Source organism: Miniopterus natalensis, chromosome 19 (assembly GCF_054644295.1).
Source record: "Miniopterus natalensis isolate mMinNat1 chromosome 19, mMinNat1.hap1, whole genome shotgun sequence".
NCBI lineage: Eukaryota > Metazoa > Chordata > Mammalia > Chiroptera > Miniopteridae > Miniopterus > Miniopterus natalensis.
In genome coordinates this window covers 30999513-31025947 of record NC_142099.1, presented here as the reverse complement: position 1 = coordinate 31025947, position 26435 = coordinate 30999513, and the positions used below count along the sequence as shown (strand labels likewise).

The 26435-nt window shown below is 42.1% G+C and overlaps 1 protein-coding gene across 2 annotated transcripts in view; it reads right to left on the bottom strand.

The window, feature by feature from the left end:
• Window positions 1–11971: 11971 nt before the first annotated feature.
• The window catches only part of NUCKS1 (nuclear casein kinase and cyclin dependent kinase substrate 1), a 32062-nt gene continuing 17598 nt past the window's right edge, over window positions 11972–26435 (bottom strand). Inside the window, exons 3-7 of one of the 2 annotated variants that reach the window (XM_087827950.1) lie at window positions 24859–24964; window positions 21957–22012; window positions 19398–19550; window positions 18511–18660; window positions 11972–17199 (exon numbers count right to left, since the gene is read on the bottom strand). In XM_087827950.1, coding sequence (XP_087684076.1) covers window positions 17003–17199; window positions 18511–18660; window positions 19398–19550; window positions 21957–22012; window positions 24859–24964 — 662 coding nt within the window. In that variant the 3' untranslated portion in view covers window positions 11972–17002. The remainder of the gene's footprint in view (window positions 17200–18510; window positions 18661–19397; window positions 19551–21956; window positions 22013–24858; window positions 24965–26435) is intronic. The other variant, XM_087827951.1, reaches the window with a different exon arrangement.

Sequence of the window (26435 nt, the reverse complement as noted above, 5' to 3'; positions counted from 1 at the left end):
ATGATGGGAACAAAGAAGTTTGGGTCAGAATAGAATAGGACATTTTCTGTGACCGCTATTGTTACATGGAGGACCCTGAATGGAGTGGGGATGCTCCTTCTGATTGGTCACGTGCAAGGGGAACTCTGTCCCCACCTTCTGTAATTTATCTTCCCTATAGCCACCCCCACACTAGAGGGAGCCAGCCCCCTGAGACCCAAAGGGCCATGGGAGAGAGAACTGGCAGTGAGGAGACCAAGGCATTTGGGAGGGTAATGGCCTGCTGCCCCTGTCCTCCCAGCTACTGGCTTCAAAGGCCACGTCTCCGGCCTGGGCCTGGACCTGGGAGGCGCCAGAGGCAGGGCGAGTAGATGAGAACCGGGAACGGGGTGTCAAGAGACTGCGATCTCCCTTCCAGAGGAGACCCAAAAGGGAAGTAATTCTTGTTCAAAAGAAACAAGAGTGGGAACAAGGAAAGGAGGATTCTATTTCTCCTTTTCTAGCTGCCTACAGCTGGAGAAAGTTCCACGATGGGATCAAAAGGTTAAACATCTTTGTCAGATCAAAGGCGAGGCTGGAGGGAGGGCAGTGCTGGGGCCAGGCAGTTTCTGGAAGGCGGTGGAGGAACCAAGGACTTCGGCTACTTGGGGTTTAGAATTTGAAGGGAGGGGTGGGTTTGTGGGCATTTTGCATGTGTGTGGAGGGGAAGGCATCCTACCCAGTACACCCCAAAGGACGATGCCCACTGTCCATCTCAGGCCTTTAATAAAGCCAAGAAAAGCTCACCCTGGATATAAAAAAGCCAAGTGGTAGTAGAGCTGGCGACTCCTAGCGGGTGACCCCCCTTTGTCCAGTCTTGCTGTGCTTTGAGACGACACCTATGCTGCAGAGAGGTGGCCCACTGCTGAGTCCTGCCTCCCAACCTTTGCTCAAACGCTCCCCGTTACTCTTAGGCCAGTTAGGGGCTCGCTTTAAGCCAGATCCCCGAGGTCCCTCCTGATTAGCCCCACTCCAACAGAGAAGGAAGGGAGGAAGGAAACTGACACTTATTCAGGGCTATTTTGAGTGAAGACTTTATATATTCTGTTTTATTTATTCCTATGGCTCTTAGAGAAAGATATTTATCTTCATTTTACAGATCAGGAAGTGGAGCCTCAGAGAGATTGAAGTACCTTGCCCGGAACACACGGCCGACAGGCGGAGGCAGGATTTGAATCAGGTCTGCTTGCAGAGTCCCCGCATTCCTGTGACTCCCTCGTGTGTCACCTTGCACTGCCACAGGCTACTTGTGGATGGATTGCGCCTAGTCCCGTTCACCTGCGTACCGAACCCTCCTACCTTTTGTTACTACATTCAACCTCGCTGTCCTGCCACCCCGACCACTTAATGCTAATGATGACCCTGTGACTGTTGCTCAGTCCTTTCTTCAGACGGTGCCTTGGTTTTTGGTTGGTGGTTTGGAGGTAACCACAGTCACCCACCACCATTCTCTCCTCTGCCCTCACCCCCACCTGGACAGAGCACCATGGCAGACTGTCCTGCGTCACTACCGAGGAACAGGGACTGAGAGGCCACTGTGTGCCCACGCCCACGCCCACACCCAGGCAATGCTGTCGCTGGATAAAGAGACCATTTGACTGCCCTAGCCAGTTTGCTCAGTGGTTAGAGCGTCAGCCCACGGACTGAAGGGTCCCGGGTTTGATTCTGGCCAAGGGCAGGTACCTCGGTTGCAGGTTCAATCCCTGGCCCTGGTCGAGGTGAGTGTGGGAGGCAACCAATCGATATGTCTCTTTCATATCGATGTTTCTCTCTCTCTCTCTCTCTCTCCCCCTCCAACTCTCTCTGAAAAGCAATGGAAAAAATATCCTGGGGTGAGAATTAAAAAAAAAAAAAAAAGAGACCACTTGACTTTCCCATGAAACCTGGACATGAATGTCCATAGCAGCCTTCTGTGTAATCACCCCAAAGCGGGAACAACTAAATGCCCTTCGATAGGTGAACAGTTAAACAAACTCTGGTCCTAACGCCATGAGTGACTACTCACCAACAGAAAGGAAAGAACCACCGCTGCACAGAACAACTGGGATGGAGTTATGCCGAGAGAAAGGCCAAACCCGAAGAATCGTAGGATAGATGGTTCCTTTTATATAACATTTTTGAAATAAAACTCCAGAAATGGAGCACAGATAGCGGTTTCCAGGGAATAGGGATGGGTGATGGAGGTGTGGTTTTAAAGGGCAACTTGAGGGGTCCCTGTTCCCTGCAGTCGTGACTTCAGAACAGGCCTGTGACAGTGCAGACACACACAGGTGATAACCTCACAGAGAGCGAAATACGCAAAGGGGGGACTGGGAGTGAGCCCGGGGCCTGTCGGCGCCAGCATCTTGGCTGTGACACTGCTGTAGCTCTGGAAACATCACCAGGGGGAAACTGGGAGAAGTGCACAGGGCAGTCTCTGTACTATCATCATTTTAACTGCATGTGAATTTACAATGATCTCAAAAATAAAATGAAAGGACTTAAGAGAGCTCCTGTCCTCAGGGGCTTAGAGTCCCTACTGTGTCCCCGTTTCTTTCCTCTGCCTCTCTAACTCCAGGCTGGATGCGGTGGACGCAGAGTGAATGATTTCCCTCGGGGAGGAAACTGCCCAGTCGGCAGTGAAGGGCCATAAACTCAAATTAATCTTCACTCCTCTTCCTTGTTTCCCAACGCCAGTCTCCTCAACTCTGGCATTTTTGAAAGGAGAATTGGGGTGGTGGGGGGAGGCGCTTAGAACCTTGGAGTAGCCCCCAGACCAGGGGCCAGAGAAAGCGACAGAGAGGCCCTGCTCCCTCCCAGCTGGCCAGCACTGAGTCCCTGTAGGTACTGAAGAGGCTGCTGAGCCACTGTGGGGTGACCTCCCACCCTGCCTCCCTCCGTCTCTCTCCAATAGTGGAAAGAGGAAAGGTGCCCATAACCCTCACATTACCCTGGAATCTGCCTCGTGAGTTATTTTCTAAGGAAGCAGCAGCCCAGCTGTTTCCTGCCCCTGTTAGTGCTCCCTCCTCCTCTCCTCACCTATAGTCCTTCTCGGGCCTATTTTCTAAAGCCACCTCCCAGGGACTGTGCTAACTGAGGGAGGCCCTAGGGGAGAGGAAGGTTTTGCAGCCCTGTCCCAGGACCTCAGCCAATGTCCCCCGCTCCCACACTGTGTCCCAGCCCCCCCGCCCCTCCAGCCAAGCTTGAAGCAGCCAGCTCTGTCCCCAGCAGCTGTACACAGCAGGGGTGGGACAGTCACACTCCCTCTCACTCCCAGGCAGCAGCTGAGGGGCTGTGAATAAACATCTCAGCTTCCCCAGGGGCCTTTGTGACAAACAGCCTGTTTCCACCACCTAATCTCATCCTTTCCTCGGGTTTTCTCGAAGCAGCCATGTCACAGTCATGCCCAGTGGCAGGTTTGCAGGCTCCTGCTGGAAGGAGGGAGCGGTCCCTGTCTCCACAGTGGGCTGGGCGCTCCTGGGAAGGCAGGGAAGGCAAGGAGCAGAGCACCAGCAGCTGCCTCCTTTCTTGTCCTTCCCATGATACCCAGGACCAGGGGCACCAGGCACTCGGGCTTCCCAGCTCCGCTGAGAAACTATTTCCTTTCACAAAGAGGCATGTAATTAGCCTGGGGAAATGGGAGACCCAGAGAGTGAACACTGTCTTTGGCTGCATTGACGAGAGGGGCTCCAGAGGGACGAGGAGCCTTGTTCCAGCCTCCCACCCTCCAAAGCACACGGACACGTAATACTCTGCCTGTTTCTGTCTTATACACAGACACAGGCCACACTCAAAAAAGAAACACTAGCCTTGGCTGGGTGGCTCAGTTGGTTGGAGTGTTGTCCAGTACACCAAAAGGTTGTGGGTTCACTTCCCAGTCAGGCCACATACCGGGGTTGTGGGTTCAATCCTTGGTTGGGACACAGATGGGAGGCAACTGATTGAAATTTTTCTCTCACATCAATGTTTTTCTCTCTCTCCCTTCTCTCCCTCTAAAAATCAATAAAAAACAAACATATCCTCAGCTGAGGCTTAAAAGAAAATCCTGCTATTAAAAAAAACAGAGAAACACTCGATGTCTTAGCATAACACGGAATATCTTTGAACTTTGCTGACTTAGGAGCAGGACCACCCCTGGCATGAGCCACTTCCTAGAGGGACTAGCTTCTCACCCTTTTTTCCCAACTTTAAGTTTCACGTTCACTTTCCATTCACTGCCGGTTGTTTTCTCTCCCCGGAGACTGAGCCACCGTTGGTCTGTCCTAGGCTGGCAGCGAGTCTATCCACCTAGGTGTGGGTGTAAATTCCAGGCCTCCCATCACCACCACCCCCCCTTTATAGGGATCCACTGCAACCTGAAGAGGCAGGGCTCCGTGGGAGTTCACGGCACTCTCGACCTTCCCCCTCCCCACCCCACATTATTACAGCTCTGCTCGCTTCCTAGGCAGAGCTCCCATATTTCCTGCTTCATGAGGGATGCCAGTTGTCTATCCCTTCCACCAAGCACTACCCCACCACCTACAGGGGGATGCGACAGGCCAAGAGAATGCTGATTGAGGCAGGCCTGCTCCGTGCCCTTCCTCATGTCTGCTCCATCCACAAACACCAAAATGTGCGTAAGAAGCCTGTTGTTTGCCAGCTATTTCCCGGGACAAGTGTAAGTAAACTGAGAGTGCCTGGAGCAAGGCACCTGGAGAGGCGCAGAGAGGAGGCAGCAGAAACATTGAGACAAGCTGGCCGGGCGGCTTACAACTTCCTTTCCCATCCCCTATTTACCTGGGTTGCACCATCAGCCTACTGTCAAGACAAAACAGTGGGAGAAATGTAATTTCGCTCAGCAACAAGAATGCAAGGCCCCGTGGTTCAGCAGCTGGGGCTGCTCCTTGCTCACGTAGTGGCCTTTTCACCTTCTTGTCCCTGTTGGGAGGAACGACTGTGAGGCCTCTTGCTGGCGGTTTCGCTTCTGATCCCAGGAGCGCAGTATATGTTACTGACATCGTGACCGTCAGGAACCGAGGCTCCAGGCGGGTAAGCGTCTTCCCGTGGGCCTCGCTGGTTACCAGAGCTCAAAAGCAGCTCCATGACTTCCCGGCAAGAGGCTTTTCTTTCTTCATCATCTCTCTCTTTTCACCTATTTTTGGGCAATTCAGTGCTCCCTATGCATCTGCTAGAGGCTGGATGTTCTGGGAAGCAAGTGAAGGGCCCCAAAATGCAACTGATTGGTGTCAATAAAAAGGTTGCAGCCCAGCCGGCTGACTCAGGAGTTGAGCGTTGACCTAGGATCCAGGGGATCTCGGTTCTATTGATTCCCGGTCAGGGCACATGTCGGGGTTGGGGGCTCGATCCCCAGCAGGGGGTGTGCAGGAGGCAGCCGATCAATGACCCTCTCTCATCACTGATGTTTCTATCTCTGTCTCCCTCTCCCTTCCTCTCTCTGATATCAATAAAAACATATTTAAAAAAAAAAAGTTTGCAGAGTGTTGTGGTTGTCAGGCTATGGGATGTGGGCACATTGTTTAAATGTCTCTAGACCTGAATTTCTTCTTCTGTAATTAGGTATTGTGATATTGCCTGTATCTCATGGAACTGCTGTGAGGATTCAATGGTCGGAGGCATGGTAAATGTTAAAGATGATTCGATTCCTCAAACATAAGCACTTAAAAAACAGAAGCTGCTGTTATTAAGAGAACGTTGGAAGAAGTACAAGTTAGCCGAGTTGCCGGGGGAGGTGCAGAGCGCTGAAGGAGGCTGTCTGCACGTCCCCTTTGCGCCAGTCTTACACGAACACCTGCGGTTTGTCAAAGACATTTTCAGGGTCCAGTTGTTTTTCCAGAGAGAGCATGAAAAGAAAAACGAAACGAAATTCAAAGCCAAGGCCTGAGTCTGTAAGAATTCTTACCCTAAGTCACAGGATAAAAAGCAGACGTGACACCGGAGCTCCTGGAGGAGAGAGGGTCAGTGTCATCTCTGGCGACCCCTGCACAGGCGTGAAGCATCCATACGAGTGAAGAAAATGGTTTCCAGGAAGGACAAAGGATCCCCCCACAGGCTTTCATTGGCACTGTCGTGCCAGACCAACGGGTGCAATAGTGGGTCTGTCTCCATAACATCACCCAGGCCCACCCACCTTTCCAACATGAAGAGAAGGGCGAGGGCTTGAGATACGTAGCAGTGGTTCTCCAACCTTAGTGTGCATCGGAACCAACCAGAAGGCTTGTTAAACCCAAACCTTTGGCCCATCCCGAGGTTCTGACCCAATAGGTCTGGGTCGGGGCCGAAGATAAGGCGTTTTGAACAAGTTCCCAGCTGTCGGTCCGGGGGTCACACTTTGGGAACCACTGGTTTAAGGCACTCTTCTGGGGACAGCCACGGTGTACCAAACACAAACTTCAATACAGTAACTTGCTTTTCAGTACACACAACACTTGCATTTAATTATTAGCCTTTTACTCTCTTTTATCACATTGATTAGAAAGTGACCTGTATTCTCAACTAAGAATTTCATATTGAAAACAGAAAACGAACAACAACAGAAAACCACCCCAAATCAATGTCTTTTGAAAGTGTGATGGACATAGAGCAGAACCGAAGCGGCCTGTCAAATGCGCAGAGAAAGGGGCCTGGAGAAGCGACTCCTGGCTCCGCAGGCTGATCCTTCCCCATCGGATGCTCAGCACGGGGAAGCCGCTGGGTGTGGACCCCAAAATGCTGTGAGAGCTAAGCCGGGGGAGAAGGCTACCCTAGCTTTCAGCTAAGTTTTCTTTTAATACCACACTTCTAAGAGGGAACAACACTCCAGTTCTCACGACCTTAAATGCTGCCACTTATCTGAAATGTCTAACGAAGGGGAAGCATGTGTCAGGCACATTAACAGAACTCGCTGGTGGTAAGCGGGTTGAGAAAAGTGAAAATTTTACTGTAGCCAAAGGACCAGCTTTATCTCCTTAAGCAAGATTACGCGACAAGAGGGACTTTCGACTCCTGGGAGTTATCTTATCTATACAAGCAGCACACAGGATGTTCTTAAAAATCAGATGGAAGAGGCGATTACAACAGGCTCCTGACCAGAATTTCAGTATTTATATAGTCTGGCCGTTACTCCACTTACATAAATCAAACTTTTTTTTTTTTTTTAAAAGCCTCCTCACTATCTGCTGAAATTGGGTCTTTCTTCCCCCAAAGACTGAAGAGAATTTGTGGGGGAGGAGGAGGCATCCATCTCGTAGCTCGTCCCTGGGGTACAGTTGCCAAGATGCTGTTTGTCTGTAACAGGGGCTCCTGATAGGGGCTCCTACAAAAAGTGCTCGAGTGAGGCTCTAGCTCACGTGAAGAGAACACGAGAGATGGCCGGCATCCGTCAGACATTTCAGATGAGCCTCTCGGTTGTCCCTGACGGTGGCTCCAACAGAAAGTTTCGTGGCTTCCTTTCTGGTATTAAATTTGAAAGACCAGAGACACAAAAAGAAAGTGATTTCATACACCAAAAATGTGCCACTGACAAGAATTCCTAACCAGTTTTCTAGTCCCAATGAGCGTTCCCTCATTTGAAATGTATGTCCCATAACTAGGAATAGTTCGTAACCACTGGATGAAAATACTTTTCCTATGAGAAGCTGAAGAAATATTCAAACTGCGATCAGTCCTGCGCACTTGCACTATCCAAAACCCCTTTTGCTGGTGCAGGTGGCGTGGGAGTCCGTTACCCTCTCCTCTCCTTGAAAGCCGCCCTAAATTGTGGGCTGGTTAAAGTTTACCCTTTGGCGAGAGTGTTCTTACTAATAAATAACTCGCTTGTACTCAAGACAGAGAGAGAGGATTTCAGTTCTGCAGGAAGGACGCTTCACAGGCACAGTCCCTGCCTAGGGGGATGTCGCCGCTTTTGTTCGAGGCCCGTTGGTTACAAAGCCCCGCAACCGAGGTGCAGAGTGGCTTCCCAGGCGTCAGGTGCGGTCAGCCTCGCTCCCGCTCCAGTGTCCCTTTACTCGGAGGATACTCGGTTGCGTAGTGTCCCCATTATATAAAAGGGGAGTCAGGCAAGAGGCAGGGAGATGGGTGCGGGTGCCCAAGACCACCCCGTAGACTGATCTTCACCCCCGAGCTGCTCTAGAGCAGGTCACAGGATGAGAGGCCAGTGCGGGTTTCGGTGAAGTCAACGGCCCTGCTGCAGCGAGCGTCCCGTGCTGTTCTCAACTCTGCTGCTTAACACCTGCTGTACTTTTTATACTCGTCACATCAATTTCCCGGTATAATCCCATTTTAAATATTTCATGCTTTAGTTCCTCAAACCATAAAAATATCGCAGAAATGGCAATATCCTGAGATCCAAACTCCATTTAGACTGTTTTTCCTTTTGGGGAGTAGCACAAAACTTCATTGTACACAGGCCCTGACTTTGGTTTGGAATATAGTCGCCATGATTTTTGTCGTCAGTGAATATTGCTGCCTAACTCAGAGATGAACTCTAGAAGTGACATGTTTTAGGAACTCCCATTTCCACTGTCTGGCATCAGTGTGTCCCGCTTAGACTTAAATCTCCCAGAGCGGGGCTCACTGGTGCTGGCTTCTAAACAAGTTAGTGACCCACGAGACAAATATTAGGTCTCCTTATTCACTTGAGGTGTGGGAAGACAGTGAGCGAAAAGCAGGAGAGGAAAAGAATGCTTTGCCGATAGCCCAAGACTGGCGCATTGCGCAAGGCCTAGCACAACAGCCACCCTGTTTCACTGGTCGCTGTGTACATCCTGTGTGCCCGAAGTCAGCCCAGCCCTTCCCTACAATGGAGCTTTGCAATCTAAGCTCTGCATTGTTCCAGGTTTACCAAGAAATGCTATTTATCTTGGACTTGGGCCAACTGTGTGGCTATCTACAGGACAGCAGCCTCCCCAACCTCTTCTAGAACTACTCGTTTCATGTATAAACAATATTTGCCTAAAAACACTAACCTCATGGAAACTGTTCATTCACAAAGGGAGGGAGGGAGGGAGGGAGGGAGGGAGGGAGGGAGGGAGGGAGGGAGGGAGGGAGGGAGATAGTTAAATTAGGTCAGAGGCAGGAGGAAAAGACTAAACGGGGAGCTTGGAGTTTGTAACTGAGATGTGGCATGCATTAGATATGAAGTTAGGTTACTGAAGCCCTAGATTATGTTCCAAGATCTAAGTAGAGTATCAGTTGAGTACTCTGTGACTCCTAAAGACATCTAGCATCTTATAATAGAGCTTTGCTATAGCGTTATACTTTAGAAGTAAAGCCATATTTAAAAAATACTTAGTATTTTATTCTATACGCTAAATTAGTGAATTACAAGGGAACCAATTTATAGTCACAAAGGGGGGATCCAGTGCCACTGTCTCTGCACACTCTTTGGGTAAAGACAAGTGTTTCACCGTCTATTTTTATTAATTATATGACTATACATTCAGTTTGTTGTTGGTGAGAATCATTTCTTAGCACACACCCAATCAGAGTTACCAAAATGGTAGCTATCCTTAAATGTAGGCCATCATTTTTCTTGTTCCAAATGACTTCCTATTTCCTTCACCCTAACCCATCCACCCTCATCTCTTGCAGTCAGGAGAGTCTTGAGGACACATAGACTGCACACTCCTGTTCCTACCCACGGTGGAAACGTGTATGTACTGGACACATTACATCCAATGTTAGCCAAGGATGTGGCCTCAGACATTCTAATAAAAGGATGTGCATGTGTGTGTGTGTGTGTGTGTGTGTGCAGACACATATATATTCCACTTAATACCTAAAACATTACCAATAATAGTTTATATGTTTGTGTGTGTGTAATCTTCTTTGATCTACTTATTCCATACATTTTTAAACATACATTTAAACATACATTTTAAACTCATTTCTGGGTGCCAGCTTAGACCTAAATCAAAGCAAACTATTCCTTCCAACAATTTATGTTATCATATTTTTAAGTAATTATTTGCTTTACTAGGATGGAAACTCTGGCTGCACCCTCTCACTCTCTGATCCCAGGATTAACACAGCATTTATTTCACAATATTTGTCCAGGGCTTTAATATTCAAACACGGGGCACAGCCGCAAGTAATGATTTCCCCTGGTGGTGGCCCAGCCAAAGCATGTCAAATGGGTACCTGTCCACTCTGTTAAGATAATGGAGGGAAAGGGAAGCATGCCATCAAGATAAAGGAACACAAGCTGCCACGTTACCTTGAAAACAAGTCTCAGTATTCACAGTATGCGGACATGTATCAGGGCTGCTTGTGCAAGACACAAGGCTTTTGAGCTGGAGGGCTATGTCAAACTAGGGCGAGAATTTACACTTGCATTTTGAAATCTCAACATATGTGTAATTTTGGGATGTTACCCACTTAGGATTTGGGAGTTGTAAAAAGAACATAAGTGGACAGATGTACATGAACCAAGAGATCCTATTTTGCACTTAAAATCCAGAAAATATTGCTGCTGCATACACTAGGATGTTCAGCAGGCACACTGATCACAGGACCTCTCTAACCCAAGCAGGGTGCCCTGACTCAGTGGACATTGAGCCCAGGGGAAGGTATCTAAAAATGAGATGGGGTGAGCAACAGGTTCACTAGTAAGGTATATGGAGAACACTGCCCTCTGCTGGAGGAGGGTCAGGGCTGTATAATCAAAGTTGACTGGTATTAATTTTCCTGTATAGTCACTGTCTTAAGACATCAAAAAAGAAAAGCTTTTAAATAAGTTGAATCTTCATATCTAGGGACCACAGGAATTTTTGAGTAAATTTTATTTAATGAGAATTTTTATATCTCACTGAAAAGAATTTTTCCCCATTGTCTTTGATATAAGTCATTGGACTGGTTCAAGCATGTTACTTAGAGATGCTAAAGAACAGCAGCAAAATGCTTGAAAAGTTTTAAGAAGGTTTAAGCGACCCATTTATACAAGATAACGGGAGTTGTGACAACTTCAAGCACACAGTACGACCTGATTCAAACCCTTGTACCATACCAGCCACATCAAAAAGCGTCCTACCTGAACCAATTTATTTTCTACAAAACTGGAGGAACAACAAACATCTAGCCAGTCTCACAGCTGTTGGGAAAACTGAAGGAGATAAGTAAATACGCACTTTGTGAACTGCCAAGCACGGCACAGCTACAGTCTTAAATTACTGTACAGTAATGCTCACAGGCAAGAGTCGAGGGAGCTCCAAATGTGTTTTACCAAACCAAAACTGTTTGTCCCCTGGGTTCTGAAGTCCTTTAAACCAGATTTTATTTTTTCAGCATTGTACTGAAACAGAAATCTGGTATGTTAATCATAAAACACCCACATTATTATGAGAAAGTGGCTGGTTGACTTTCTTCCAAAGTCAATTTTGACCTGGAACAAATAACTCTAAGAAATAATCTTGAAATTAGACATTGAGGGACAAGAGCATGCAAAAAGCATTTAATTTCAAGCCAAGCTTAGTTTACATGTTAATTAAATATTTGCATGACAAGGCAAGAATGTACAAAAGGGGCAAGGCTGAAAATAAAACCCTAAGAGCTCCAATATCGGCCCCATTCTAAACAGGACCTTCTATCATGTTCACCACCAAAGTAGCCTTTAATTCTAAAATTGCAATATAATGTAGCTCCTATGGTTATTTAAAACTGAATGCAAATATGAGTATAAACATTATCCTAAATTATGACTGGTGAAAGATTTTTGCCCTCCACAACACTTCATAACCTTGGATGTGAACAGGAGGGAAAATGCTAACTAGGAGCTCATGCACCCAGTAAGTAGTCAGTGCTCTCTTGATGAGCCAAGTATTAATTTCTCCTTTTGACTTGAGACAAGAGTGATGGTCACTTGTAACTCCTAAAGAGTTCATTCAGGAAGCAGATTCCCTCCCAAAGTCAGGCTGGACTGGGAGCTGACAGGCCAAGGTGATCAGCTCTATGTCAGTGTATTTGTGTGAAAGTATTACAAGAAGGACACAGAGCACAAATCTGGGTTATAAAAGCCCTTTTATAAAGCCATTTTTAAACAAAACAAAGTTTACAAAAGAAAAAAGATACAGAAAAAGAATAACTTGCTTCATGTCCCAAAAAGAAAAAAAATAAAGGGGACAATGCCAACATGCTCAACAATAAAGGGTTCTTTTCTTATTTTTAATACAAAATACAAGCAAAGGATACACATACTTAAACCAGAGCTCAGGAGCAGACGCGCAGTCCTGGAAACCCTTCCATAAAAGAAAGCAGGAGTTTGTTTTTTCTTTGTCTATGCAGGTACATACAGAGACTGGGATATGTAAAATTAAGTATCACAAAAGACCATCACACAAGTCTACCAATGCATGTTGCATCTATAATTCACGAACAAAATCATGTTCACTTCAACCTCATTTCATTTAAATTAAAAAAAAACCTTTTAAATAAAGTGGTTACATTCAAACTTTAACTTCCTTAGTACCACGCTGCAGACAGATTCAGCACTGTTAAGGTATTGCAAGAATGCCCAACCCTCTGGTGTCTGATAACACATCTAGCAACATTGCAGTATTAAGAAAGGGTTGCCCCGGTCTCAGCCCATGGACTTACAATTAAATACATTTACGCAGGTTCCTCTTTGCCCTTCCTGCTCAGAACGTAAAAGATTAAGGACTAAAATGAAGGAAGACTGGGAATTTTAGAGCTGGCAAAACGAAGTCTGAAAGATGAATCAAGGCAAACAATTACTGAGAACTTGGCTGCTGCTTAACCTGACAAGTCTTAAAGTCTTTCCTTAAATCTTGCAGGAATTAGGTATTTAAGGTTTGCTGCAACATGGTCATGGTAAACAAACTAAGTAGAGCTCTTATTTACAAATCTTGTAACAAATACTTCTGGAGGAAAAAAGAATTCACTAATTTCCAGAAGACAAAGGTTTAATTGCCAGACATATACACACACTCACACACACACCCACACGATACTCCAGGGGTTTTTATACATGTTATTTAGGGCATAAGCTAAGTACTATACCCATTCCCCATCCAAAAAAAAACCCAAAAAAACAAACCAACCCAATTTTACCCTCCCCCCATAAATCTAGAAAACCCTCCCTTCACCCCTGATGTACAAAGTGTATGCACAATGGTGGCATTCCACCAGCCACACAAAGCATGCTCCCACAGATGTCACCAGGTCAGTCACTCCATTGGCATGGCAACAGGCAGGTTTAAGGGACTTTTCCCAATAGTGGTTAATATACAGTCAGCACCACTGGATTTTGTGAATTAGGCTTTGAAAAAAAGTGTAACTGAGGGACTGGGGATTCAAGAGTTATTTTGTATCAAGTTTATTCCAAGACAAAGGGAAAATGGGTTGCAAATTGAAATTTGGCTATAGATAGCTTGATGTCCCAATATTCAAATAAACTAACTCCTTTCCAAATAAACCCAGCTCCAAGCACAGAGAACAGGACAATTTTCTAACCTCAAGAGCAACCAGACTTTTAGATTTTCCCTACCCCTTGGCAGGAAATGCGCATTACTCGGTCTGTTGCAGTATCTGAGTGCCAGAGCCCACAGGCTTCTTCCTTCCCAACTCCTGAGGTGGTCATTTCTGCTTCCAGTGCAGCTATAGGTGAGGCAGGCACAGAAAGAACCACGCAAACTCCCTTTTTTACCACAGTGACAATGGCCACATGATTTTTTATAAAGCTTTCCCTGTTGCTCCAGCTATGAACTGCTGCTCTTGCCTTTCTAACACTCTCAAACATCTTCTAAACTGGTTTCTTTAAAGAAAAGCACTCTTCCCTTTCCCCACCCAGTACTCTAAAATTCACTTGTTACCTGAATGGTCATGGATAAAAAAGAAATGCTTGGATAAAAAAAAAAAGGTGTTCAGTTCAGTTTAGCTGACCATATATATATCCACAAGAGTGTAAAAAACTTTACTGGATTATAACCTCCAATTCCTCTTGATTAGTTACCTATAAGATGCTACTTGAACTAGTACCAGAATGAGTATTGAATTGAGGATTCAAGCTGGGGCAAACCGTTTCTGTGGAAAAAAAGCAGTATCAATCCTCCTTCATAGGAAATCAACTACTATTCTTTGAGATAAAAAGATTTCCACTCATTACCTCCCTAAAGGACACACCCATTAACTTTCCTTTATGGACTCAATGGGGAATGGAGACATGAAAGGGAGGTTTTTAGAAAGCAGGATGGATCTACCATTACTAAAATTAAAATGTCTCCTTCAGGTCTACTCCATTGATTCCAATCAGGTGGGGAGGGCTAAAAGCAGCAGCAAGTCACAAATAGTTTAATGTGTAAACTACCCATGTCAAGTTGTATGTGTGTTGGGAAGTCTAGAAAAAAAACTTAAGAACTAGAATGTAGTGTCAGTCAGCATAGCTGCCGAAATCCATGTTTCAGAGGTAAACCTAACAGAACAGAGAATTCAGTTAACACTAACAAGCACCTTCAAGGTTAATGTCCCACTTCCTGAGCACAGCAGAACAAGACCGTGAATGCTATTGCCATCTCACCACAGGCACGCCAGAGGGAGAGGGCATTTAGTCAAGGGTGGTGCCAATGGCCAGTCACCATCAGCTTATAGCTTGTAACCCATCGTGACATCACCATCAAGCCTGACTATTGAGCACCGGTTTCCAGTTGAGACACCACAGCTACCCTCCCATTTGCATGCATGATTTGAGGGGAAGACTAGAGTGTTTTAAATCAATAAAAAGTAGAGAAAACAAAGGTCATTCAGAGCCTGTCTCTCACCTGGGGACACAGATCCTTTTGTCCAGTCTATTAGAAATATATAATACATCTTTCAATCTCATGAATTAATTTTTAAAAAAGGGATCACAAACAAAAGCCCAACCAAATGCACACAAGGAACTTAGAAGACAGGATTACCTCTAAAGTATGTGCCTATATCACAGAGATGTTAGTGCAGATTAATATATTAGACTGTGTTACATAAAATACTGAGGCTAAAGTTTTAAAAGATCCCCCCACCCCCAATTTTCACAAAACATAATCTAAGAAAAGCCCAATGTTACTAGGAATGTAAGACAAAGTTATAAACCCCTAAAAATAGAAGTGCATGGTGGAAACACTGATAGGTCTCTTGCTAGAAGAACACAAACCTTGTTAAAATTGGATGCCTGAACAAACCCACTAAAGCAAACAGAATAATCTTTAGGTAACAATCCAACTGCTACTTATGTTCAAGCTTTGCATTTTTGACAAAGTACTAAAATCTTCAAATTCATTCTTTAACACATAGTGCAACAGTGAAACAACTCTGTCACTGGGTGTGTTTGTTTTGAAATCACAAAGTAAGAATATTTCTTAAAGTGTCTTAATAATCAGAGTAAAAATATTCCTTAAATAACCTTTTGTTTTAGGAACATCTGCAAGAAAGCCATGTTGTCTGAGAGAAAAATATGCTGTAATTAAAAGAAAGAAAACTGCATAAGTAAAATATTGAGGAAGCAAATCTAGATAAAAAGGCAGAGGTTAAATTTCACTAATTTTTCAACTTCTTAGCACACTAAGGCCCCTAACCCTTGCTCCCAGAAGCTCATGGTATCAGGATGTGGAGAATCCAACGTACAGATCTAGCTCCTGACTGCTTTCATAAGGCATGTAAAGTCTGCTATCAACTGCACGTAGGTCTCCTAAATGCATGCTTTCTAGCCCTGCTGAACCCCTTAAACTCCTATTTTAAGCAACATGAGCAGTAAGCAGGCGCACCAGTAAAAAGAAAAAAGCAAACTGAATGTGTGGGAGTAGCATTTAACACACTCCCATCAAACACAAGACGTGAAGTGAAGACAGAGCCAGGAGAAATCATGTCCTCCAGCAGGGCTGGTAGGCTTTGGGGGTAGGGGTGCAGCGGCATCCTACGTAGTAGCAGAAAGCCGAGATGCACTTCATACCATGCTTCTATGAAGAAATGGGAAGAGATGTGTATGAGGAAAATGTTCTATCCCCAAATAAAAACAGAGCACAGTTCATGGAATCTGAATGCATACAAGTTTATGGCATTGAAGAATTTCAATTCTCTGCTTTCATAACGGAAAAAAAAAAATCTCAAGTCTTTGTGAATGAGTTTCACATTAACCGGTAGTTTATTTGCTTAAAACCTAAACATTGTCAGTTTGAGAAGAAATCCACTGTGATATATCAATCTTGCCATTTAAATTTTAAGTTGTTTTTTTTTTTACCCTTGGTAAAAATTTATCCAGGAAACAGGACACATATATACTTTAAAACATGAACCATTAGAGAATAAAATAGGAAATTAAGCGTGATTTAAGTTTTGGCGGTCCTTGTTTTTTCTTTTCTCTTTTTTTTAAAATTCCTTAAAGATTATAGAATAAAAAGATCACTGGCTCTGAATCTCTTTGAGATAACAAATGATGAAATGAAAAAAAACAAAAACCCACACTCTCAAACAAGGTCAGGTAATTCGCTACCTGCCCTGCCCCCAAAGAAAGAAATAAACTTGTATTAGATGACAACTTATTTTTTTAAAAGTCCAAGTAGAGAAAGAAGCAATCCTTTTTAACTAAAACCCTTCTATGTTTTTTTGATTACTGCTCAACTTGCTACTGTTTAGCAAAAAGCAACATTTCCATAGTGTTCATCTCAAATCTTATTGCTTTACAACTGTGGTATACCATCCTTTAAAAATAAAAAGATGAAGCAGTCAATCCAGTGATTAATTTGACACGGCTTTCATTGAAGGGAGGGAAGAGAGGGCGGTGGCAAAGAAAAGACCAATCGACAAAAAGGTAAATTAAACATACATAGGTTTTCTTAATAAAAAAAAATAATTAAAAAAAAGAGAGAGAAAATGTTATTTTCAACAAAAGGAAAAAAAAGCACTGAAAGCCCACGAGTCAAAGCCATAGCCAAAACCATGTTCTATCTTATGTAGGTTTTCTTTTTTTGCCCCCCTTTTTTCTTTTTTTCCATTTTTTTTCCTTTTTTTTTTAAATAAAATCTCTGCCAAACCATCATCACTTTTAATCCTCCCCAGATGGGGCGTCATCTTCAGACCCCTCATCCCCAGACTTCTCAGGGGCAGGGCTGGCAGAGGCTTTCTTCTCTGGAGGGCTCTCGGGCTCCTCATCTTCTTTGGGAGAAGGAGTCTTTTCCTTTGATACCTTTGACGCTGTGGGGCGACCCACTTTCCCTTTGCCTTTCACAGGACTTGGCGTCACTGAGAAGAAAAACAACAATTTGGGGAAGGGAAGAGAAGAAAATATCTTTAGTAAAAATCAGCTAAAAAGTCTACAAGAATAAAATCCCTAAGACAACACTCCCAACCTACTGACTCCCAATCACTTTACCAGCACCGTAATGCTGTTAGCTGTCATGCTTATAACCAAGAAACAGGATGCTACGGGGACTGTCACCAGCCTTCGCGGCCTGGGACACTAAATGGTGTTTTTGTGTAAAAAGTGGGGTAAGAAGCAGAAGACTATGATATGACAACCTGAGCAGAAACTGAAGCCATCAAATAACTTTGACAGTTCCAGGAATCCCAACAGTGAGAAGTGGTGAATAGAAGGTTTAACAAGCACCAGCTCCATTTGTCAGGATAAAAACGCAAATCTAGCCGCCGGAGTGGCTCCGCTGGTCAAATGCCATGCTGTGCACCAAAGGGCTGTGGGTTCCACTCCTGGGGGCACGTGCCTGGGGTGTGGGTTGGACCCCTGGTCATGTAGCGGGCGGAAGGCAACTGATTGATGTTTCTCTCTCACATCGATGTTTGTGTCTCTCTCTTGCCCTTCCTCCTTCCTCTAAGCATGCCCTTGGGTGATGATTAAAAAAATAAAATAAAAATAAAAAACCCTCATATTCATATTCTCAACAAAATGTTTGTTTTTTTTATTATTTATTTATTTTTTTAAATATACCTTTATTGATTTCAGAGAGAGGGAGAGAGAGCAAGAAACATCAATGATGAGTCATTGATCGAGCCTGCAACGGGGGCATGTGCCCTGACTGGGAATCGAACCCCAGTCTCCTGGATCGTAGGCCGATGCTCAACCGATGAGCCACGCCCAGCTGGGCATGTGTGTATTTGTTTTTTTGTTTATTTATTTTTAAAAATATATCTTTATTGATTTCAGAGAGAGGAAAGAAGAGGGAGAGAGATAGAAACATCAATGATGAGAGAGTCACTCATCAGCTGCCTCCTACATGCCCCGACTGGGGATCGAGTCCGCAACCCGGTCATGTGCCCTGACTGGGAATAGAACCTCAATCGCCTGGATCCTAGGTCGACGCTCAACCGCTGAGCCACGCCTGGCCGGGCTGTTGTATTTTTTTAAAAAGCAAATCTAGCTTTCCGGTTTAATGACAAACTAGCTCTGATTAGGAGTATCTGCCAGAAACCACAATGCCTCAGGAAAAATAAATGCACGTGGTCAAGAGTGGTTTTATTCCACGAGCAGAGAGTGGTGAGGGGATTAGAACGCAGGACTTAAATGGAACACTGTAGGTGTCATTTCATTCTGCAGCTCACCTGTAGCCTTTAGCCTTGGTTTGGGCATTTTCTTTTCTTTTCTCTCGGGTTTGGGCTTCTTAACCATCTTTTTATTTTTCTTTTTAGAACTGCCGTAGTCACTATCATCATCGTCTTCCATTAGAAAGTCTTCATCGCTGCCGGAATCTTCTGAGAGGAAAGAAGAATTTCAACGTCCAACTTAATGTACACATCCTTCCAAGTGAACAAAGGGAGAGAGCGCTAAGAATGACTGGACGATGGGATCTGTGAGTCAAACACTCTTGGCTTCTATTTGCAGATATACTACCAGTTTGGTCGGAGTGCTCACTGGCCCCACCTGTAAAATGGGTTTAGCACGCACATGAGGTTACATGACTGACTCGTTTGAAGAGTAGAATGAAAACAGGAAGGGATAAAATTTAATCTGAATAAAAATTGAAGCCATCAAGTAACTTTTGGTAGTTATATCATCCCATACAGTACTGGTGAGACCAGGAAAACGAAACTGAATCGACTTGGTGTGCTTGGTCCAACTACCAATGATGAAACAAGAAAACTACATACAAAGCAATCATACATGTAACTAATTAATCTGAGTAATCTGTGAAACATGTGAATTCTGTTATTAACACTTTTTGTCAGGGGAGGAGGTCTATACCCTTCTCCACAGGCCAAAATACAAATCTTAATCACAACGCCTGCCATGCAGCTGTTATTCTGACAATTGTTTAAGTATTGGAGTACAAATGATGGACAGCCCGGGCGTGACAATCTCTGAACCTATTACAATATGAACAGATGTCGAGGCGGCCATTCCTCCTCACGGTGAGTCCGTGAGGGGCTGTCTGTAGCACCCAGCACCCCCGACACGCCCCAGGAACCCGGGCGGCCACCGCCTCACGTACTCTCCGGGAAGGGAGCCTCGTCCTCCTCCTCGGGCTCCTCCTCGCTGCCCGCATCCTCCAGGAGCATCTCTCTCTGCTTCGAAGCTGCTTTAGAGGCTGCCTGCCGTTGCTGGCGCACATTTTTATGATCTTCTTTTTCATCTTCACTGTCCTCTGCAATATCAAAGTTAGGGTGCACTGATCTAAGAGTTGTGTGTATTTGACAACCACCTAGAAAAGCCACTGCAGTGGCCATGCTTCATTTCATTCAAAAAGGATAAGTCTATCTTTAAAAATTCCTACAAAAGAGCTAAAATTCAAAAACTGAACTTGAATAAGATTATGTACCTCACTATTACATGTAAAATAACTTACACATGTAGTTTTAAGTAAAAATAAAGCTGAATTTAGGTTTAAACACATGCTTCCTATAGCATACTTTAAACTTACATAATTGTTTTGCCCTAAAATCCTCCATTACATTCAAATCTATGTTCACAGTTTTTAGAAACTAAAGTTAAATATTTTTAAATGGAAAAGGGGAAGGCTGTCTTCCAATCATATTTATTGTGAGATACAAAACAAAACACGTAGGCCCAAAAATAATGCCAAACTACTATCCTTTTGAATGAGTGAGGTGTGGCCATCTTTAAAACACATATTAGACCAATTAGATCTTAACACAAGTTTATTTAAAAAACTGCTTTCAGCCCTGGCCAGAATGCTCAGTTGCTTAGAGTATCGTCCTGATACACCAAGGTTTCGGGTTCAATTTTGGTCAGAGCACATACAAGGATCTACCAATGAATGCATAAATAAGTGAAACAATAAATCAATGTTCCCCCCCTCCCCCTCCCTCTCTTCTTCCTCTAAAATCAATCAAAAAATATTTTAAACTGCTTTCACATATATAGGCAATTTTTGAAAATTTCAACACATAGTTGTGTCTGTGACTAAATCCAGTTAAAGGGCAGGCTGCCAGCCTACTGGCTCTAGATCAAGGTATATTTCTATTAGTCTCTACCTACAACCCTTTTCCTAGACTTTGAGACTCCCTTATTCTGTTAAGGTTAAGCTGTTACCCTTCTGGAAACACTCATAGTCCTTTTAGCCTTGCCTTGGTCAGTGTTCAAGTTATCACTTTCACTGCCAAAAACTTCATCTAGAGACAAAGAGACACAGGGAACAAAGCTGACTTTGGTAAACTCAAAACTAAACCCACCTGGAAGGAGCTATGCTTAACACTAATACAAAGTTATTCATCTTCAAGTGCTCAGTAAATTAATAAATGGAAGAGATTCAAATTAAGGTATACAAGGCAGATGAATAAAAGTGCCCATTATATTACCATAACATCACTAGACTGTAATATCATTACAGTTAATATCATCTCTTCTCAACTTAGGCAGTCAGATGGCACACTTGAAAAGTATTAAAGCAAAACAGCTCAGTGGAGTGAATTCAGTGGAACTTTGTCTACCCTCACAGCAGTATCATTTAAAGGGAGGTCCAGGAAGGCAAATGTAGGGGACTACAGGTCAAAACTAAAGTGGTTTGGAAAAATGTGGAATAAACTCTTAATTCTGAGATGGGTTATATTAAAAAAATAAACAAACAAAAAAACTAACAACAATAAGTAATCAAGATTTAATATTTTATTCGGCCATTGAGTGTTCTCATCAATTCTTTTTTTTTTAAACATATCTTTATTGATTTCAGAGAGAGAGATAGAAACATCAATGATGAGAGAGTCACTGATCGGCTGCCTAGCCTGCAACCCGGGCATGTGCCCTGACCGGGAATTGAACCCCAATCTCCTGGATCCTAGGTCGATGCTCAACCACTGAGCCACGCCCGGCCGGGCCCATCAATTCTTTTAAGTTAAAATTCTTACAGAAAAGACTTTCCTTGTGTCTACTGTTTCAAAGGATAACTAACCTTTATTTGCATTTCAACCGAGAGTTATTCACTCCCCCTTTCTATGCCTCTATTTCGCTTAGTATTATACGTTACTCTACTGAGTGTGATGTCTTTTATTCATATAAATGATTTTCAATCTTGACTATGCATGAGAATAACCTATAAACACTTTTTAAAAACAAACCCCTAATATCCCACCTAGATCTATTTCAGAAATACTGAGGTGGGAAGGAGCAAAAGTATGTTAAAAACAACAACAACAAACTGCCCTGGCGGTGTGGCTCATTTGGTTGGGCGTCATCTGGTGCACTGAACGGTTGCCAGTTTGATTCCTAGTCAGGGCACATGCCCGGGTTGCGAGCTCCATCCCCAGTGTGGAGTGTGCAGGAGGCAGCCAATCAATGTTTCACTCTCACACCGATGTTTCTCTCTCTCCCTCTCCCTCCCTCTCTTTCTAAAAATGAATTAAAAAAATATTAAAAACAAGAAAACCTTCACAAATGAATGTAGTAAGCCACCAGGATTGAAAATCACTATGAGCTCTACAAAGACAGAAACATCTTTGTAATGCCAGTATTTATAACAGTGCCAGGCATTACTATAAAACCACTTACTAAAATGTCCACTAAATAAGTGCACAAGAGAAATATTGTTTATTACCTGCTGAGTGAGAATCATCCTTCTTGGTCTTCACATCTTTTTCTTCTGAGTCTTCACTGTAAGGGGAAGGAATAAAAAAATTTACGTTATTAGATCAAAATCTAAGTGAATGTAGATCTCTGATACCTGACTGAAGAATACTAAAGAAAACCTCCTATATATATGAAATTTAAACAATGCTGAGGAGTGAAGTTGTTTCCATTATTTACCTACTTTACAGGGATGCTGGTGAATAAGCACAATTTTTATCTACTTTTGGAAAATAGTGTTTCCAAAAACTCAAAGGGAAAAAAGGCAGCATCTCAACACAGGCTGAAAATTTCTCACCTACAGAAAAGGCCTAGTTCACAAAAACATTTAATAAAAAAAATTCTTTGTTGTTAGAGGCAGAATATAAAAATACAATTATAAGATGTGCCAATGGTGGTAAAGTAGGCAAATAAATGGACAGCACCAAATACAGGTGCAAAAAACCACTAAATATAATTATTAAAGAAAATTGGAATTCAGTTATATAAATTACAATATGCCTAAATATTTATCTAAAACAAAATAAAAATATTAACTAAGTATTTTTTGCCTCCAATATTTCTATACATCAGAAACATGAGCACACAGACCTGCCTTGTATCCTAGAGAAAATAAAAATCAGCTCAATATCACTGCAAAATAAAATAAGGAATTTCAAAGTTCAATGAGCCCTGGCCAGGTGGCTCCGTTGGTTAGACGTTGTCCTATATACCAAAAGGTTGTGGGTTTGATCCTGGTTGGGGCACAGACAGGAAGCAACTGATCTATGTACCTCACTGTTTCTCTCATATCAACGTTTCGTGCTCTCTCTCTCTCCCCCTCCTCTCTCTCAAATCAATAAAAACATATCCTCGGATGAGTATTAAAAAAAAAAGTTCAATGAAAAGGTTTATAAAACAATGTTTTTTAAAGTCACAAAGACATACATTTTATCTCCTCACAAATTTTAACTCAGGAATCTGGGTTCCAGTGTCCTGTCCTTGTCATTAATTTGTTTTATGATCTTAGGAAAATCACTTGGTACTCTTCTGTGCTAAAATTTTATGATTCCGTGAGAAATTCTGACAAACAAACAAAAAAACCCAGTCATACATAAAAACTATCTTCATAGCTTTCCTTTCTTAAACAGAAGGTCTTGTAAATCTCTTTTGCTATTTCCCATAATCTAGACCACACTCAAATGACAAACTACTGAACCCAAGATTCCTAAGCAAAGAAAAAAACAAACAATTCTTTACTAAGCAATCTAACCCAAGAAACACTGTAATTCTGAAATCTGTGACTGTTCTACAGAAGTGTTTTTATGCAAAATAAGCATTTAAGTCACAAGTGTATGACAATGATGAAGAATTATATCATTTTTCTCTAGTTCTTTTATTATTGAGTTTGTAGAAACCATTAATCCTTGAGTCCCATTACAGCAAAGCCAAGTAAAAGCTAAACTTTAAGTAGAGACCAATGGAAAAATCAACATAATACGGTCTGAGGGAATAAACATACAAGTAGTACAAATGGCAATAAAAGCTGTATTTATTTCAACCACTCTGACACTCTGGAGACAATACTAAAACCAAATGACTAACGAGGACAATATTAGGCTAGATTTAATTACATCAAGGAGACATTGTAATAGGCTACAAAAAAAGCTCATTCCTAGGAGAAATATAATTAATATTAAATGATAATTCTAAGCTGGGCTGCTATATAAAAACCAAATTAGAGATATATACTATGAAACTATGGAAGATTTGCTCCTCCACAGTATAATTCTTATTTTTCCTCAAAATCACATCTCTGAAATTCTCCAGAAAAGAAAATATTAGATGTTAGCAATATAAGCAAACATAAATTACTAGGTAAATGTATGTATTTAGTATTGTTATTTCTGCAAATTTAGCATCCTGTAAATTCAGAATGAAAGGACTTCTGCCTGTAGCTTTATTGTAATGACTTTAGTGTTTGACGGTAAATATCTTTGAAGAACTAGTAAGAAATATTATTTCATGTCTTTGAACTGCTCATGCTTAATAGTATTGTTGGGAAGTGGTATAGCCCAATAACCATGGTTTCAAAACCTGTTGGTCCATTTGCCAGGTAACCTTGGACAAATCACAGAACTCCTTTAAGTTAATATTGCTCTCTCTAATAGAGGTGTTGTGAAAATAAGAAATATAAATTAGCACATAATAGAGACCAGCACATAACAATCATAAATGGTAGTACTATCATTGCCATCATCAAGGAGATCTTGCCACATTGAATATGAGAATGTATGTGCCTACCTGTAAGAACAGAGGAGAAAGCTACAATATACTGGTCTCATGTGGCAACTTTAGTTAAAATTACAACTCATCTGAACTCTTTATAAAACTAAGGGAAGGGAAACTGCTCCAAATGAGTAAGTTATCTAAACAAAGGAGAACTGATTATAGGAGATAAAACTAGGTAGACTATACACGTAAAATTCTATAAGCTTTAGTTATCATTCTACAAGTGATTTGTGACTGAATGTGAAAGGTCACTCATACTTTGCAATTACTACAATGAGAATGTCAATACTAACCTCAGGTAACAAACTGCATACTTAAACAACCTTTTGGCTACATTCAGAGGTTTGAGGTAGCAACAAAGGCACTCTCGGAGATCACCGTGGACTCCAGGTTGAGTCCAAGGAAGCCTCATGACCTTTACGAGGCCAAAGTCTAGACTCAGACAGCCTGCCCAAGTTAGGATGAAATATGCAAAAACAACTTTAACTGAACCACAAGAGCCTTCGCAAAAGAAATGAAGATTCTAACTTGGAGATCAGAAATTACCCTCATCTCAGAGTGGTTGACAGTGGCAGCAGGAACAAATTAACAATGCCTCTCACCTATCTTCCTGTGAATTCTTTCCAGATCGCCTCTTATTTTTAGCTTCTCGTGGAGATGATCGAATTTTCTTAGCTGGAGGGCCCGAATCTCTTCCGTAATCTTCATCTACACAACATTTTTCAAAAATCAATAAACTATATCATGAATTGTACATGTAGAAATTACCACTGGATTTTCTGAGATAATTATGTCTCATGCTATTTAAATGATGAGGAACAGGATTTTCCAAATAATTTTTTTTCATTAAAAAAAGTAAATTCTCCTTTTCCAGTCCTGCTACCTTAACTTAATCATTTCCACTTCTGCATATTAACCTCTAGTCCTCATGTGTATATTTTAACATATTCACAGCCAAATATCTCTTATCATTTTATATCCTACCCTTTTAATTTATTACAGATTTTCCCATGGTTCCACATCTTCATATCTATTTTAAAACTATTATAGTAATATGGGCATATGCATTTTTAGAATGTAAAATTCTACAATCCTAATACAATTTCTGTTATCAAGTAAATTACCTTTAAAGTATTAAGTATGGTATACTCTGGCACTTAAGAAAAATATTTCCAATTTCTTTCTTTTTTAAGAATTGATTTGAGAGAGGAGGAAAGGGAGAGGAGGAGAAACATCAGTTTGTTGTTCCACTTATTTATGCAAAATAACTCCAATTTCAAAAGCCCTATTAAACTGAAGAAAATTACCCCACCTTAAAAGGTGATTTTTTCCAAAACTGTTTACTACACAATTATACATGAAGCTTCAGCAATTATTAAATGGTCGGATCATTATAAATTCCATTATTGAATATCGTACAACCATTAAAAGGAATTTTTCAAATAACTTCTAAATAACATGAGAAAGATACTCATAAGTAGGGGTGGGGTGGGAGAAGGACAGAACCCAAAAATCCTACAAGACTTCAACTAGATTTTTAAAAGGGGGGGAAAAAACTCAAAAACTTTTTCAATAAAATGTTGAAAATGACCATTTTCTGGCTAAGAAATCTTGAGTAATATCTTTGCTTCAGTTTCTTTATCTGCAAAATGGAAATAATAATACACATCCTATTTTAACAGGATTGTTCTGGGGATTACATTTAGCAAGCATTTAATAAATGTTAGTATTCCCTCTGGGAGGTTGGATTATGTGCTTTGTTTTGTTTTTACTCTTGCTTATATATTTCTACATTTTCTAAGTTTTCCCAAAGTGCACATATTATCTTTATAAAATAAAATTAGATTAAAAAAAGGAAAAAGTAGTAAATGCATCTGGAAAATGAGATTAAAAACATCATATTCTAAAAAAAACCAGTTATGGCTAAGATTTAAGATACACTACTCATTCTATGAGTCAGTTCACAAATCGAAGTTGTTTCACAAACACTGTCATCTTAGTTACTTTATTACGCAAAAAATTAAAATACTCCCTATTAAAAGGTACAAGTTTAAACCATGATTATAGGAGTAGATATATTAACTAATAAACACTGCATCAGAATTATTGCACATGTAAACTCTGGTCTCCAAAACCAAGTAAGGAAAAAATTATTCAAATGTTTGTATCAATGATTTAC